Source organism: Bufo bufo, chromosome 7 (genome assembly GCF_905171765.1).
Source record: "Bufo bufo chromosome 7, aBufBuf1.1, whole genome shotgun sequence".
Classification (NCBI taxonomy): Eukaryota; Metazoa; Chordata; class Amphibia; order Anura; family Bufonidae; genus Bufo; species Bufo bufo.
The window spans coordinates 170,515,661-170,533,508 of record NC_053395.1 but is presented as its reverse complement, the minus strand read 5'-3'; the positions used below and the strand labels follow the sequence as shown (position 1 = coordinate 170,533,508).

General features: G+C 47.6%; 1 protein-coding gene across 3 annotated transcripts in view; it reads right to left on the bottom strand.

Annotated features, from left to right (window-relative positions):
- Window positions 1-16,059, bottom strand: part of USP40 (ubiquitin specific peptidase 40) — a 93,361-nt gene extending 77,302 nt beyond the window's left edge. For all 3 annotated transcript variants that reach the window (XR_005780481.1, XM_040440158.1, XM_040440159.1), the window contains exons 1-3: window positions 15,860-16,059; window positions 13,220-13,439; window positions 30-97 (exon numbers count right to left, since the gene is read on the bottom strand). Coding sequence is in view for 2 of the 3 variants with exons in the window: in XM_040440158.1 (XP_040296092.1) it covers window positions 30-97; window positions 13,220-13,418 (267 nt within the window). In the remaining variant the exon portion in view is untranslated. The remainder of the gene's footprint in view (window positions 1-29; window positions 98-13,219; window positions 13,440-15,859) is intronic.
- Window positions 16,060-17,848: the final 1,789 nt, after the last annotated feature.

The following is a 17,848-nucleotide window of genomic DNA, read 5'->3' as shown; positions in this document are numbered from 1 at the left end:
GTAAGTAATCTTCCCTACGAGGAACATACCTTGGAATCAGGGACATCTTTCTCATCTAGAGTTCCAAGCTCTTCTGTGCTCAATGCAAACAGGGCTTCTGTTGAAACACAAATACAAAGGACTATGAATTAGAGATGTTCAGACACTGTAACAATTTCACAATCACTAGAATAGGGGCCCCAAGACCCCCCGTTTCTCCTCACTGTGGTCAAAATTTGAAATGAGCTATGGTTCAGCATCCATCCTGCAGCTCGATTCAATGTGTACTGGGGTTGACTAAAACAACTGAACATGGTACTTGTCGGTCTCCGTCAGTCCCACAGAATTTGAATGTATTAGCACCATTCAAGTGTTATCACTTTATTCAAATGTCACAACTGCAGTAAGGAGGACCGCGATGGCAGTGGTATTGTGGGGGTCCCAGTGGTCAGATATTTATCACCTATCCCGTTGATAGGTAATAAATGTCCATTGTTAAAAAGCTGCTTTAAAGGGTTGGCCCATCTCATACATTGGGGTATATCGCTAGGATATGCCCCCAATGGCTGATAGGTGCGGGTCCCAGGAGCCTGCAAAAAGAAGGAGAGGGGACCCCACATGTGTAAATTTTAGAGATAGGTGCATCTATCAGACATTGGGGGCATATCCTAGCGATATGCCACCAATATATGAGATGACACAACCCCTTTCAGTATGAGGCATCAAATACTTTTCTTTAATAATTCAGTGTATCCCATACTAGAAAACTAGATTTTTGTATTTACCGTAAAATCGGTTTCTCTTCCGTTCATTGGGGGACACAGGCTTGACCATGGGGTATAGCTGTTGCCACTAGGAGGTAGGACACTAAGCAAAAAGGTATGAGCTCATCCCTTCAGCTATACCATTCCTACAGGGACTAAGCTAAATCAGTAGAAGAAGTGTTAAAGATGTGTGAATTTTATTCTATATTTTGTATATCTAGGACTGTAATGAGTTAAACTTTTTCTTCTCAAAGTGCCTCCCCCCCATCCCTCTCTTTGTTTCAAGGCTGGAGAGAAGAGGGGGGGCAAAGTGCTGCGGGCAGTGTCTGATTTCTCATCCTTATAAAGGTGTCCCATAGAGTGTGGTAGAGATGCGTAAGCCAATCATATGGCTTGATGATATGTATATTATTCACTGCCTATAGAGAAGAACCTCTTTGAAGTGTCACATATGACGTATGCAGTATTATTGTTAGATTGTCCGCCATTTCAAAATGGCGATGGTAACGAGATGTTTACATTAGTTCACATTCCAAAGTGGTATTCACGGCGCAGATGCAGGTGTATTATCGCCTCTCTCTTATCTCTTCTTCCTTTTTGACCAATGAAACAATGTTTAAGCCTCAGTGAGGACTGCCCTCTTCTGAAGATGTATAATACGGCTTACCTGATTTAAATAAAGTTAGAGATTGCTTTGACCAACTTCTGTGTCAGTGTTCAGTCTCTCAGCCACGCGTGGATATTAACCCCTGGGGGGGTACAATGATCTGGAACACCAGAGTGAAACTAAAATGCCCTAATTTAGGGCTGCTTTAACAAATGGCGCCCAACGTGGGGCCCCAAGGGCGAACGTAGCATCAAACAGCTGACAAGACGGGCCCCTGAGCTTGACGAACGGCAGAAGGGAGAGGATTGCAACCTCAAAGAAAGGTGAGAAAACTTTTTATCTCATTTGCCTTTCTGCTATTTACTTCGTCATGCTCAGATAGCTCAGTCCGCTGTGGGGTGGTACCCATGTAAGTATAGTAGTCGGCTGTAATGCTGAAAGCCTGGGGTCCATAGAACCATAGTCTGAAATCATAGATCACTCTGGTGTGTATATGTTTTATGTGTGTCTGTGATATGTGAGGAGTGAGTTGAGCACAGACGGTAAAACCACAGACAAAGGGAGGGGACCGTAACCTCCTGGTTTGGAAGGGGGCGCTGTAGCGCCGAGGTGTGGGACAAAGAAACTCCGGCTGACCTGACCAGGAAGATGCGTAGAGCCGTATGACCTTTTTGATCTAAATGGAAAACTGCGGAGACTACCTGACCTGACCCTAGGAAGATGGTAGAACCTCTCATGACCTTTTTGATCTAATGGAAGACTGCGGTGATATTCTCTACCTGACCTGACCCCCAGGAAGATGCGACGGAGCCCGGCCTGACCCCTGGTTTTGGGGAAGACGTGCGGGGAGTCCCGGCTGACTAGTCAGACGTGATAGTCAGATTTGAGCAAACCAGTGGGGATGGTGAATCCTTTGTCTGCGGAGGAAAGGGTTAAAGGTGCTGATCACTCCTCTGTTTTGTGTGTGTGTCAGTTTGTAATACTGTTGTTAAGATGGGTCAGTCCCAGTATTAGAAAATACAGCCCCTAGCTAGTAGCGAGGAAAGAGGGAGATTATAGGATGTGATATGGAGAATTGAAAGTTAAAATGTGACAAAGAATGTTAGAGAAAGTGTGGCCCCGGACAGAAGGTCGCCCGGCTGGCAACAGGGATGAAAATCTGTAAGAAACAGAAGTTAGAGCTTACAGATTGAGGGCATCAGAACTCCGGTGATGTTGAAGGGGGAGTTTTAACGAGTGAGAAAACAGAGTAGTGTCAGGAACTGTGAAATAGAGAGATTCACTCCCCCCCCCCCCCCCCTTCACACAGAAACATTCCTGAGATAAGAGGAGCAGGAAAATGGGGGGAGGGAAAAATGGGGGCAGAGAATCGTGCAGAGTAAGTGATGTTATATGTGTAATATTATTATTATAGAAGACAAAGAATTGTTCAATAATCTTCTTTCTTCGTTCTTCTTTCCCAAGCAGTGCACTGTGGGAATCCAGCTTTTAACAAAATGACTGTATGATTATATAACATGTATATTGTCTTACAGCGACAGACCATCAGCAATTCTGGGTGTGGCGTGGCTATCTGGTTCCAGGAAAGCTGTGTTTGTCTGTGCTGCAAGTTTTGGGATGAAACAATGTGAGTTGGAAGACATGAATGATTCAGTGGAATGTGAATGGGTGTGGCTTTGAGTTGTAATTGAGGCGAATATGTGTGAAGACTGATTATGAGCTGTTAATGAAAATATATATGAATGCGTATGGAGTACGGTATTTGTTTTTTAAATAATATGCGCATTGAGGATTTTATTTTATTTTTTCTTGGAAGTTTTGGGGTTTTTATTGGTGCCAACAGCATTGATCAAGCTGTACATTTTTTTATATCGAAGTCAATGAAAAGTTTCTTATGGGCCCTTTGTGTGTTCATGTCTGTATTGTCAGATCTGTTTGTTTCAATGTTTGAAGTTACGTGTTACATGTTAAGTGTTGTGCTAAACATCAGTGTTGGCATACTACTGACGGACAAAGGGAGGACCACAGCGTCCGACTGAAAGGGGTGGACTTAGCTGACAGAGCAGAGGGAGGAGGATAGGGGTGGACGTTACAGACAACGACAGCCCTTGTGCCCATCCTCTAGTTATAAGACACTCCCATGGAAGATGAGAAGTCCTGTTTGTTTTCCAGTATATTAATTCCGCGATAGGGAAAGTTGGATACTTCTGTAAGCCAAAATGCAAAGTAACATCAAGCGGCATGGGTGGTTCAGTGGTGCCAACCAGAGGTAGTGCTCCTTTGGCATTGCTTCAGCCCTGATGCCAAACGCCTCATTAAAGTGAGGAAAAAGTAAGTCTGCCACCCTGTGATGGGCCTGCAGAGTCTGTGGGACCCAGATCCCAGAAGAGAGAGCGTTGTGCTGTGTGTGGCACTCCTCGTCCACACCACACGAGAGGATTGTATTCTATGTTGACCAATGCCCGGATCACTGTCCGTCCCCACAGACACCCATGTTTTTTTTTGTTATAAGGAGAACACAAAGACAGGGAGGGGGGGGGGGGGGAGTTAGATCAAGATTAGGAAACAGGAAATCCAGTATCGGCTCTACTTTTAAACATTTTTAGCAGATTCAGTCTGGCCCAATGATATCCCTCACTCTGGGTGATAAAGAAGTAGTCCCTTTTTGATTGATACTGGAGCAGCCAAGACAGTTGTGCACAGCAAACATGGCCTCCCCTGATTTACTCTCCAAGCACACCAGTCTTTGGGTAGAAGTGGATGGGAAAGTAGTACGCTCCCTTTTCAACAGAAACCATCCATATTAGATTTGCCCCTAACCAAGATGCGCTTGCCCGTTTGCTGGTCAGTGGTAACGCCCTTTGTTGCCTCCTAGGTGCAGATTTGCTTGCAAAAGTACATGCTGGTATCTCACATCAGGAGGACGGCACTGTGAAGCTTACAGGTGCCCTCAACGACCAGGAACTTTGTTTGTTGGCCATTGGTGATAAAATTCTCTGGTCCATGTTTGTATCAGTACTCCCAGAAGCTGAGAAAAGTAAAACCACTCACCATTGGATGGTACATGACCTACATGCAGTCAATGAAGTCACAGTTTCTAACACCCACATCGTGCCCAATACACACACCTTGTTGGCTCAGGTTCCCATTACCCCTGCTCACTCCACTGTGATTTATTTGTCCTTTAGTCCCTACCGCCTCACAGATGAGGTGGTAGATGCTTTATATGCCTAGAACTGGCAATTTTGTGTTCCCCAACAATGTACTATCAGATTATTACATTTAGATTGTATTGTTATGAAGTGAGTGGCCATGACTCAGCTGTCCTCACCCAACTGCATGGCCAGCAGTAACGCCCCGTAGCATATTATTCAGTCAGACTTGATCCCATGGCCAGAGGGGCCCCTTTCTGCATCAGAGCTGTAGTAGTTGTACTAGCTATGCTTGATGAAAGCTCCGAGATAGCTCTGAACCACAAAATGATGGTGATATTACATCTATCCTGATGAACGTACAATCCAAATGATTGTTTTGTTGCCCGTTATTTGAGAATGCAGTGTTCCATTTTGTTGCCTGACATTATTGCTCTCCAAAGGTGTAATACTTTGGACCCAGCCACCCTGTTGCCTCTGGACCAAGGGGGGAGGGAAGAGTTAGGGCACCGCACTTTAAACTTTTCTTCCAGATTTAAAGGAAGAGGCTCCTGACTGTTTGCAGATGATGTCACAAGAGGTAGTGGGATTTGGTAAATCAGCCATTAGGTAATCTAGATCATGTGCTCTTTGTGGATGGATCGAGGTATGGCCAGGATGGCAGGTACTACACAGGTTGGGCAGTGGTGATTAAACGTGAACTACCACACATGTCTACTCAAGAAGTGGAGCTAAAAGACTCCGAAGATGGCTTGCAGATATGCAGATGGAAAAACAGCCAACATTTACACTGATTCCAGGTGTGCTTTTGGGATAGCCCATGACTATGGGCCCATATGGAAAGCCAGAGACTACTTGATCGCTTCAGGTAAACCCATAGAAAATGGGGAAGCAGTGAGGTCTCTGATGGAAGCCCTCTTGTCACTAACATGAGAGGTGATGATAGCAACGAAAGGCCACTGTAAACAGATGCAGAGGAGGCAAAGGGGAAAGCCACGGCAGATCAGGCGGCAAAAATGGCTGCCAAATTACCTAAGCAGACCCCTGTCTTAAGTGGCCACAGTTCAGGTCCCTGAAATAACTCCTCCTGTCTCCCGAAAGTTCTTAAGACCTTACAGAACCAGATGGGGAAGGAGGAAAGGGACTGGTGGATGGAAAAGGGGGGACTACAAATAAGAAGGGAAACTTTGCCTTCCCAGGTCCCTCTAATTCCCGATGGCACAGGCAACCCATGGAGTGACGCACCAGACAAAAACTGCTATGTGTGATTTAGTATGTAGCATATGGTACGCCCCAGGGTTCAGCACTGTAACAGTCAGACATACTCAAGGATAAACGGTTGTGCCCACAACAACGTGGGCAAGGTGGTTAAGGTACCCAAGAAACACGTCTTGCTTTTTGTATCTGTTTCAACGTTTACAGACTACCTTCAACTACACAAGGTGGGCATGTATGAGTATGTATTGATATGTGACTTGTTTTCAGGATGGCCAAAAACCGTACCCAAAGAAGTAAAAAAGATGATGGCCGAAGTTGTGTGCAGGTATGGGGTACCTTAGATCATTGAAAGTGACACAGGTGTTCACTTCACAGGTAAAGTGATGCAGGAGATGATGAAGGTTTTGGGTGTAGGACAGGCCTTACATGCTTCGTACCATCCACAAAGCAGCAGTAGAGTAGGGAAAAAGGAACTGAACGGGACACTAAGTTAAAGATTCAAAAGCCCTAACAGAGTGCCTGCGGTAGCCCTCTTTTAGTAAGGTATACGCCTAACCGTGAGACAGGCCTTTGTCCCTATAAGGTCCTTTTTGGGTCAGCCCCTAGGATAGGATTTTATTTCCCACAGCAGCTCCAGATGCAACATGGTTGTCTGACAGATTATGTGATCAGTTTGTACAAGCATTTGACTAAAGTACATTTTCGAGTTTTTGCTTCACTTCCAGGTTTTGATAAAGTACCAGGAACCCACCCACTTGTGTCTGGAGATTGGGTAGTAGAAAAAGACACGTTAGAAAAGTCCTAAAACCCTGGTTTGATGGTCCATTCCGAGTGTTGTTGACCACATGCACAGTGAAGCTCAAAGAAAAGGAAAATTGGATTGATTTCAAGGAGACTGGTTTTCCCTTGTGTGACTGTTGATCATGACTCAAAACTATATGTAAAAATTGTATGAAAACATCGATCCAGAAAATCAGAAGCATTGATAACCTCCAGTCCCCCCCCATATAATGTCAACGCCGGTTAGGGAAAGATCATCTGACTTCCCCGTGCTCAAATCCAGTGTCACGGGAGGTTGTTCACTAGGGATGGCTTGTCGTGGAAGCTGATGAAAAGGAGGCGGAGCATTGGGACTGATGGTTAGGTTTAGGGAGAGAATGAAATTCAAGGGGGGACTGTTAAAGATGTGTGAATTTTATTCTATATTTTGTATATCTAGGACTGTAATGAGTTAAACTTTTTCTTCTCGAAGTGCCTCCCCCCCATCCCTCTCTTTGTTTCAAGGCTGGAGAGAAGAGGGGGGGCAAAGTGCTGCGGGCAGTGTCTGATTTCTCATCCTTATACAGGTGTCCCATAGAGTGTGGTAGAGATGCGTAAGCCAATCATATGGCTTGATGATATGTATATTATTCACTGCCTATAGAGAAGAACCTCTTTGAAGTGTCACATATGACGTATGCAGTATTATTGTTAGATTGTCCGCCATTCCAAAATGGCGATGGTAACGAGATGTTTACATTAGTTCACATTCCAAAGTGGTATTCACGGCGCAGATGCAGGTGTATTATCGCCTCTCTCTTATCTCTTCTTCCTTTTTGACCAATGAAACAATGTTTAAGCCTCAGTGAGGACTGCCCTCTTCTGAAGATGTATAATACGGCTTACCTGATTTAAATAAAGTTAGAGATTGCTTTGACCAACTTCTGTGTCAGTGTCTCTCAGCCACGCGTGGATATTAACCCCTGGGGGGGTACAATGATCTGAAACACCAGAGTGTATCTAAAATGCCCTAATTTAGGGCTGCTTTAACAGAAGCAAGACAAAAAAAACATATGTACAAACCCAGAACCACACAGGCCAGAAAACGCCTGTAAACAAGAGAACGGGTGGGAGCTGTGTCCCCCAATGAACGGAAGAGAAACAGATTTTACGGTAAGTACAAATATCTAGTTTTCTCATCAGTATCATTGGGGGACACAGGCTTGACCATGGGACGTTACAGAGCAGTCCCAAGGGTGGGCCTAATAAGAAACCCTCCTGCCAATCAGAGAAGCTTCAGAAGACACAAAGGTGTGCACTCGGAAAAAGTGTGCAAAGACGACTAGGTAGCCGCCTTGCATACCTGAAGGGCTGAAGCCCCGTGATGCACCGCCCAATAGGCCCCCACTGCCCGAGCCGAACGAGCACTCACCCGGAAGGGTGGGGCTAGGTCATTAACGCGGTACGCTTCCACAATGGCCAAACGTATCCATCGGAAAATGGAAGTCTTCAACGCTACCAGCCCTCGACTCGGCCCCTCTGGAATCACGAACAGGGAATCTGTCCGCCGGAAAGATGACGTCTGGGACAGATTGATACGAGCCGTTCGAGTCTAATCCAGAGTGTGGAGCGACTGCTCCTGAGGATGAGACGGGTCTGGACAAAATGAAGGGAGAATAATCTCCTCATTTAGATGGAATGCTGACACCACCTTCGGAAGAAAGGACTGAACAGGGCAAAGGACCACTTTATCCTGATGGGGGATCAGGAAAGCCGACCGACATGAAAGAGCCACGAGTTCAGACACCCTATGGATGGAAGTGATTGCCACCAAAAATGCCACCTTGTAAGACAGGAAGTGAAGGGACACCTGCTGCAAAGGCTCAAACTGTGAAAAATGGAGAGTGTTGAGCACTAGATTAGGATCCCAAGGATCCAACGGAGGACGGAAAGGGGGCGCAGCATGCACCACCCACTGCAGAAAAGTCTGAACCGTCAAAAGCGAAGCAAAATTCAGCTGAAAAAGAATAAAAGAGAGCTGAAACTTGCCCTTTGAGGGAGCTGAGAGCCAGCCCCAAGTCCATGCCCGACTGCAGAAAAGACAAGAGTCGCAGCAAAGCGAACCAAACCGGAGACAGCCGATGCCGCTCGCACCAACTAAAGTAGGACTTCTAGGTCCAGTGGTAGATTCGGGAAGACGACGGCTTTCTGGCACGAATCATGGTCTGGACCGCGGCATCCAAGAAACCCCGAGTCTTTCACAGCCATGCCATTAAATATAGCGACCCTAAATTCGGGTGGAAGATCGGCCCCTGTGACAGCAAGTCCTCCCGAAGAGGAAGACGCCAGGGTTCGTCGGCGAGAAGGCTGCCTAGAGAAGCATGCCACACTCGGCGTGGCCAATCGGGGGCCACGAGAATGATGGGCAGTCCTTCGGACCTGATCTTCCGGAGGAGATGCGGAATGAGAGGAAGAGGCGGGAACATGTAAGAAAACGTGAACCAACTCCACAGAATCACCAGCGAGTCGCACGCCAGAGCCATGGGATCCCTGGACCGCGCGACGAAGTCCTCGACCTTGTTGTTGAAGTGGGAGACCATGAAATTCACGTCCTGCTGACCCCATTGATCGCAGATGGCCCGAAAAACCTGCGGGTGAAGAGCCCATTCGCCGGGATCGAGACCCTCCCTGCTGAGGAAGTAGGTGATCCAGTTGTCGACCCCGGGGATGTCAACTGCCGACAGCGCCGGAACATGGTTCTCCGCCCATCTGAGGATCAGAGCTGTTTCCGCCATGGCTGCCAGGCGCTGCCCTGGTGATTGAGGTACGCCACTGCCGTGGAGTTGTCAGACTGAACCTGAACCGGACGTCCCCTGAGATAGACGGTCCAATGCCGCAGAGAAAGACGAATCGCCCTCAACTCCAGAATGTTGATTGGGAGGGAGCGTTCCTCGCGTGACCATACGCCTTGAACGGAGAGATTTCCCAGCACTCTCCCCCAACCCCTGAGGCTTGCGTCCTTTGTCAACACCATCCACCGAAGGAAGGAAGGAGCGGCCCAACGACAGCATCAGAGAGACCAACCACCACTTGAGGGCCCCGCGGCTCCGGGCAGAGGGTTGTATGGGGTGATCCAAGGAGGTTGGGGAACGGTCCCAGTTGGACAGAATGTCTCGGTGAAGAGTTCTGGTATGGAACTGAGCATAGGGAACTGCTTCGAAGGCAGAGACCATGTGACCCAGAGCCCTCATGCAATGACGAATGGGAAGAGGACAGGGCCGTAACAAAGGGAGAATCTGAAGATGGAGAGTGGATAGTTTCTCCAGAGGCAAGAATACCTTGGCCTGAAATGTGTCAAGCAGATGCCCAGATAAGTCAGCCGCTACGATGGATAAAGAAAGGACTTCTGCCTGTTCAGGATCCATCCGAAGCACTCCAGGGTGTACAGGACTATGCGCAGGATGTCCGCCGTCGCCCGGAATGACGGACCCTTTACCAGGATGTCGTTTAAGTAAGGGATTGCCACAATCCCCCTAGCATGGAGCAGGGACATGACTGCCACCAGAATCTTCGTAAAGACCCTGGGAGCGGTGACCAGGCCGAACGGGAGGGCCACAAACTGGAAGTGAAATGGACTCACTGCAAACCGGAGAAATCTTTGATGAATGACGCAGATGGGAACGTGAAGATAAGCGTCCTTGATGTCTATCGAGGACAGGTACTCCCCCGGTTCCATGGATGCAGTGACCGACCTCAGGGACTCCATCCGGAAACTGCGGATCCGAAGGAAGCATTTGAGTGCCTTGAGGTCCAGAACGGGATGGACCGCCCCCTCTTTTTTGGGGATCACAAAGAGATTGGAGTAAAACCCTCGAAAACGGTCTTGCGCAGGAACCGGAATGATCACTCCCTGCCGCAGAAGTCTAAATAGCCTATAAAAAGGAATTTACGGCCGAGGGAGAGGTCGGAGGAGACGACCGAAAAAAATTGGGATGAGGGAGTACCTGAATTTCAGCTTGTAGTCCTCTGCAATGACCTCTCTCACCCAAGCATCTCTCACCCAAGCACCAGGCAGACATGCCAAAACAGATGAAGCCAGCCGCCCACCCGATCGGAGGGCGCCGGAAGCCGCCCGTCATGCAGCGGAGGTCTTGGGGTTATAGGACTTGGAGCCCTGTTGACGGGGACGCCAGGAAGGGCGAGGCTTGAAGGAAGGCTTGTGCTTCTGATCCGGGGCAGACTTGTTAGCCGATCTCTCAGGGCTGGAAAAACTCAGAAAGGGGCGAAAGAGAGGCTTCCGCTTTTTGACTTATTAAACCACCCCCTGTTCTGTGGTAAATGAGTGCTCTTACCACCCTGTAGCATCAGAAATTATCTCATCCAGGCGCTTACCAAAAAGTCTGCCGCTAGTAAAAGGGGAGGGCCGTCAGGGTCCACTTTGAAGCATTATCTGTCGCCCAGCAGGAGAGCCATAGGGTACGGCGAATAGCCACCAACAGGGCTGACGAACGGGCCATAAGCCTGGCCACGTCCAAAGAGGCCTCACAAATATACGCACTGAAATGAGAGAGGTGCAGGGCCATATCAGCCAATTCCCCAGAGGGGACTCGCTAGGCGAGACCCTGACGTAAATTAATTTGCCCACTCCTTCATAGCCTTGCTCACCCATGTAGAGGCAAACACCAGCTGCAATGCTGTGCCCACTGCTTCAAAGGAAGATTTTGCAAAAGCTTCCAGTTTCTTATCCCTGATATCAGAGAAAGAAGCCCCATCCACCACTGTCAAGGTAGTATGTTTAGCCAAGCGGGAAACTGGCGGGTCCACTATAGGTGAGGACGACCATTTCCTAATCAAATCCTCTAGAAATGGATAAAGGACGTTTAAGCGTTTTGGCAAGGCAAAATGTCTATCAGGAAAATCCCACTCCTTGGAAAGAGAGAAATCAAAATCCTGGTGGTTGGGGAAACACTTGTGCGAGCGATGGGACCTTCTAAAGGAAAAACCTGAGCTGGCCGATGAAGGTACAACATCTCAATAACCGCTGTAATAAGATTGTTCACCATGGAGGACAGTTTGGACAACTGACCCTCCGGAGAGACAATATCCTCATCTGACCCCCTCTCCTCAGAACATGCCTCTTCCACGGATGACACGCCAGAGTGTGACTCTCTGGTCGGAGGAAGAGAGGCCGAGGAGACGGGAGACACAGACACCCTTTTGGGGGAGGATGTTCCGGCCAGTTTTGTGGGATGGCCGCGATGGGCATGAGCCCTATGATCCCCAGAGTCGGACTGGTCAGAGGACTGCCTTGCCAACAAACGCCCCAATATTTCCATAATAGGTTGGTATTGGAAACATCCTGTACCATCCTTGACAGGGAACGCGCCCACTCCGGCTCTACCATAGGCTGGGCATTAGAGGCGACTGGGTCCGGGGCCGAGCCACTTGACAGTGGAGCAGCACACGCAGAGCAGAGGGAATCTGATTGACCAGATGGAAATTTTGTGCGACACAACGCACAAGCAAAATGGCGCACAGAAGTGACCGCCTGCTTCGGAGCCTGGGGTCTGGGCTCGGACGTAATGACAACCCTGCAGTGACAGGAAGGAGGATTAAGGGGGGTAGGTTAAACCCCGTAGGAAGGGGAAAACAGCGCTTACCCAGCCTGTGTCCCTCCACGCAGCATGTCCAGATGATCCTTGTCAGAATCCATGGTCAAGTCTGTGTCCCCCAATGATACAGATGAGACATTTCTCATTACTTTAAAACGGATTTGCAGACTTGCTGGTTTGATGTAACCACATTATATTTTATATACTTTTCTTGCACAAAACACATGAATAGAGTCCATTCTGACAAGGTGTAAATGAATAACATGCATGTCATTCATAAATGTCTTTAAAATACCTCTATACTAAATCTATACTACAACTTTCTAATACACTTTCATTTTCAATCTGTGACCACTTCCAAGATCTCTGGATGCTATTGCTGATTAAAAATACTCATATTGACAACCAGATCCAGTCCAATGTATCAGGGAAGATGACCTCTATTGGCAAGGCACTCAACACAGGAAATAGATTTACGCTGCCATTTGATTTTGCTGCCATTTCCCAGTGAATTTGTCAGAATACAGACTGACATTTATGCATTCTGCTTATGGAATTCACGCAAGTTGATGTAAAAAAGAAGTTAAAGGGTTTTTCCAAACCCTGATCTATTCTCTAGATAGGTCAACAGTATCTGATAGGTGGGGGGTCTGACATCCAGGTCCCCCGCTGAACAGCTATTTGAGAAAGCAACGGTGCTCACAGTAGTGCCATGGCTTTCTCTCAACTCAACAAGCACAGCTCCGTACACAGTATAGCAGCTGTGCTGGGTATTGAACCTCAGCCCCATTCACTTCAATGGGGCTGAGCTACGCTTAGGCCACACGACGTTGAATGTGACGTTACATAGTCTAGGGAAAGCAGGCCGTGGGCCTACTGTGAGCACCGGTGCCTTCTCAAACAACTGATCAGCGGGGGTCCTGGGTGTTGGAACCGCACCAATCAGATACTGTCGACCTATTCAGAGAATAGGTCATAACTATAAAAGTTTCGGAAAACCTCTTTACCTGGAATGGCTACTAAGAGAGTTACCCACCACCTCCCTGTCCTAGGTTTCATGAAAAACTTGAGACAAATGTTTCCTTCATGGAAATGCTAGCAGTACTATAGATAATACTCCTAATATACCTCGAAATTCTGGAGTGAAAAGTAAAGTCTGCAACAAGGAATTAAGGTAACAGGTGCTTCCTTGGTTCCTGAGGCCACTTAGTCTAGTTTCTCCCCTTGGTTCCAGTATTTCTGAATCTTTGGATTTGGTTTTACTGGTGGCTGTACTGCTTGAAAGGAATGAGAAGTCTTCGTCTTCTTCAAACAGATCCCCAAACATTTCTGATTGAGTGGAGTAAACCTGCAAAATGTAAAAGAAAAAGATGGAAAGCACTCATAGCACAAACAGCTGAAGGAGCCGCTATATAAACTACTCACAAAAAGCTAGGGATATTTGGCTTGTGAGTGAAATTTCAGGGTGAACCTAAAATGTACTCTAACCTTCACAGGTGAACTTAATGTGACCTTCTCTAAACTTTTGAATGCACATGTCCAACTGTTCAGTGTTTCAGTACTTTTTGCACAACTTGCTGTTCTTTAACTTCTCTAACAAGGAGCTTAACTGCAAAGTTTCCTGTTTCAATTAGAATTGGTATTTAAACAGTCCTCCTCATCATGCTGTTCACATTTTGACAACATGAGACCAAGACAACACCTAACAACTGATCAACAGTATCTCGCCATTGTGAGGCTTCAAGCAGGATGTTCTCAGACGGAAGTGGTCACTAAGCTTAGAGTGTCACAGAGTGTCACTAGCAGGTTGCAACAGAGATACAGAGAGACTGGAAGAGTCACAGAAAGGCATAGAAGTGTACTTCCTTTGGCCACATTCCACACTGTAGACCGCTTCATTGTGAACAATGCTCTGCAGAACCAGATAATGAATGCCACACAACTTCAGGCACATTTAAGAAAGATGAGAGGCACCTAAGTGTTATGTCAGACCATTCAAAACAGTTTACATCAGTGTGGTCTGTGTGCTAGATGACCTGCAAGGGTACCTGACCATACCACCAGGCACAGGCGTCATCATCTTGCATGGGTCAGGGAGCATCTATGCTGGACGAGGGAGCAGTGGGCCTCAGTACTGTTCACCGATAAAAGTCAATTCTCGCTGAACAGAAATAATGGCCGCCAACGTTGTTGGAGACATCAAGGAGAGCGCTATGCATCAGCCACTGTTGTCACCAGGCGAGCCTTTGGTGGTGGTGTTAGTTTGGGCAGGTGTGTCTAGTCAATACAGAACTGCCCTACACTTTGTGAATGGTACAGTGACAAGCCCATACTACTTGAATAACCTCATTAATCCAGTCATTGTGCCTCTGCATGAACAACACAGGCCTAATTTCACCTTCATGGACGACCATGCGCCAGCTCATCGAGGTCGCATCATTAGGGAGCGGCTGCTGGAGACTCAGATATCTCAAATGGAGTGGCCTGCACTTTCTCCAGACCTGGATCCCATTTGAAATCTATGGGATCAGCTGAGTCGCTGTGTATAGGCTCGTAACTCTGTACCCCAGAACCTCAATGACCTGAGAGCCGCCCTTCAAGAAGAGTGGGATGCCATGTCTCAGCAGACAATAGGTCGACTTGTGAACAGCATGAGACGTCTTTGTCAAGCTGTAATTAATGCTCAAGACCACATGACAAGTTACTGAGACACTGACATTTTTGTGGGGGTATACCCACCACTGGGGTCAGCTTTTGTTTTAATAAATTGTTTGAGATGGAGAAATCACCATTGCGGCTTCTACTTAAATGTCCTACTTTTATGATGTAATATCACTGTAGCAGGAACTTTTTACGTTTTCCATAAATTTCACCTGAAAGCCAAATATCCCTAACGTTTTGCGAGTAGTGTATGTAAAGGAGCCACCAGTTCACAAGTGGTTGGACTCCTATTTCTAATCATACACGATTGCATTGTGTCGTGAAGTCCAGCTATTACTCCTGCCTCACTCTTTTGTTGTACGCTCACATGTAACATACACGCTGCAGATTTTCGGCAGAGAATTTGTGTGCGGAATATCTGCAGCATTTATGATAGCAGTAAAGTGGACGAGACTTTAAAAAAAACCTTATCCGTACTCTGCAAAACGTGTGTGCTCTGAAATCTGCCTTTTTTGGTGCGGATTTTAAACAGGCAGCATGTCAACTGATATGGCGGATATCTGCTGCGGATTTCACCCTTTGCAAAGCATCTACGGCAAATCCACGCACTGAATCCTAGTGTCTTTACATAAACAGAATACCCCTTTAATATTGGGGGTCGGTGAGCTCCTCGTGTTCTCCTTTCTGACCTGGGTGAGGTGCTCTGTGAACCACAAAACCCCAGTTCTGGATTATACATGAAACACATTCAGCATCTACCCGGTCAACCTGATCGCAGCTCTCATATAAGCACCTGGAGATCGGGATTACCATGATAGGTGTAGTAGTTCTTCTGAAACCATAACCCTCAAGCAAACATGAATTTTCCAGAAAGATCAAAAAGCTTGGACAAGGAAGAAAGAAAGAGGGCAGATACAATGTGCTGAGCAGGAGCTGCTACATGTCACATCTACTACTGACAAATCACAGCTGTGTGTCATCACTGCAGACATAAAGGCAGTGCCAGACTGCGCGCTCCGAACAGACGCCTGTACGGCCATGAAACCCTCGCACGCACAGTACAGGGCTGGTGCACGGCTTGCCTGCACTATAAAGAGGATGTCTTACCTGCCAGCAACTCGGCCAAGCGGACAGAAATAATACAAAGTACTAGGTCTGCTACCTGGGAGCTGCCATCTTTGTTGAATGGGCTGTCAGTCTGAGAGATCTGCTGGGAAATGTAGTCCTAGCGTAGACAATACTAATAGGTAACATGGCCTATCGAACTACAAATACCGGCATGCAGTGCGCTGCCCCGGCTTCGGGAAATGAACAGTAAGCGTCCGATAACTTTATTAGCTACCGAACAAACTGGACAACGGTTTCATGGCAGGGCCATATTTAGCTCGGGTGTACAAGCTCTGTATTTGCTACACTGCAAGAGCTGAAGGACCTGTGCGGTGACGTCACCGTCATGTGATCAGTGTAGGAGGGGCTGGAGCTCATCAGTGGAGAAGTGGTGAGCTTGAGAAATAGTCCTCTCCTATTATTCCCCATCCCTGAAGTACCCATTGGTATCCCATAATAACAGTCTGGACATGCTGGGAGTTGTAGTCCTCTCCTCTTATACCCCCTTCTTGAAGTATCCTCTGTTACCCCATAATAACAACAAGAACAAGCTGGGAGTTGTAGTCCTCTCCTCTTATACCCCTCCCTGATGTATCTTCTGATATCCCATAATAACTGCCTGGACATGCTGGGAGTTGTAATCCTCTCTTCTTATAGCCCCTCCCTGTAATGCTGTCCGATATCCCATAAAAAGAGTCTGGATATGCTAGGAGTTGTAGTCCTCTTATACCCCCTCCCAGAAACATCCTCTGATATCCCATACTGACAGCCTGGACATGGTGGGAGTTGTAGTCTTTGGCTCTTATACCCACTCCTGGAAATGCCTTCTGTTATTCCACAATAACAACATGGATGTAATGGGAGTTGTAGTCAGCGATGGACTGGCCATCGGGAGTACCGGGAGAATCCCGGTGGGCCGATCGAATTATGGGCCGGCAAGGGCCGCCATCAGGGGGGTAAAGCAGATACCCCAGTAAGGGGCCCGGCCGGTCCCGAGCCATTTTAATTTTTTTGCTGTCAGTGGCTCCAGTAACAGCAGGCAGTGTGGGGGCGGCGCTCACTCACTGACGTCACACGCCTGCTCCTCCCACTAGGCGGCGCAGGCGCGTGACGTCAGTGAGTGAGCGCTGCCGCCCGCACTTGTTACTGGAGGCTGGAGGGTGGAGGGAGCTGAATGTAAGGTACCGTAGTAAAGAGATGAGCGCTGTGTTAAAATTAAAGTTACTGTCTGCAGCCTGCACCGATTTATTAATGTATACTACTGTGAGTGGAGGGGAGGGGGATCTATGGATGACGGCACTGTTATAGGGAGGGCGGGGGATCCGTGGATGGCACTGTTATGGGGGGGGGGTCTGTCATGTGGATGACACTTATGGGGGGGGCCGGGGGGTCTGTGGATGACACTTATGGGGGGGATCTGTGGATGGCACCATTATGGAGGGGGATCTGTGGATGACACTGTTATGGGGGGGATCTGTGGATGACACTGTTATGGGGGGATCTGTGGATGACACTGTTATGGGGGGTGAAAAGAATGGAGGGCCACAGCAGCGTCTCGCCAGGAAAACTTCTTTATTCAGGAACACTCCTCACAACAAGGCATAAAAAGTAGTTTACAGCAGCAACGTTTCGGCTACGAATAGCCTTTGTCAAGCATGTTAACAAGTTAAAATCATAGCCTATAAGTAGCACATGACAGATCCACCCACATCGCTAAGCAGCCAATAAGATTCAAATTTATGTATAACACACCTGTATATGAAATCAATGGGAACCGATATGCTGAAATAGATTCGCCAGCTGTAACAAAACGTGTCCATATAGGGCCATCGCATATAAAGCTCCTCCGTCCCTCCAGCGTCCCCTGGTCGGCAGTGCGCATGTCTGCATACGTCATCACATGCGCCACCACGCGGCGGCGCACGTGTGACGTGCCCAAGTGAATCCGAATGCATAGTCAACACCGGGCAACTAACATCATCAGGCGGC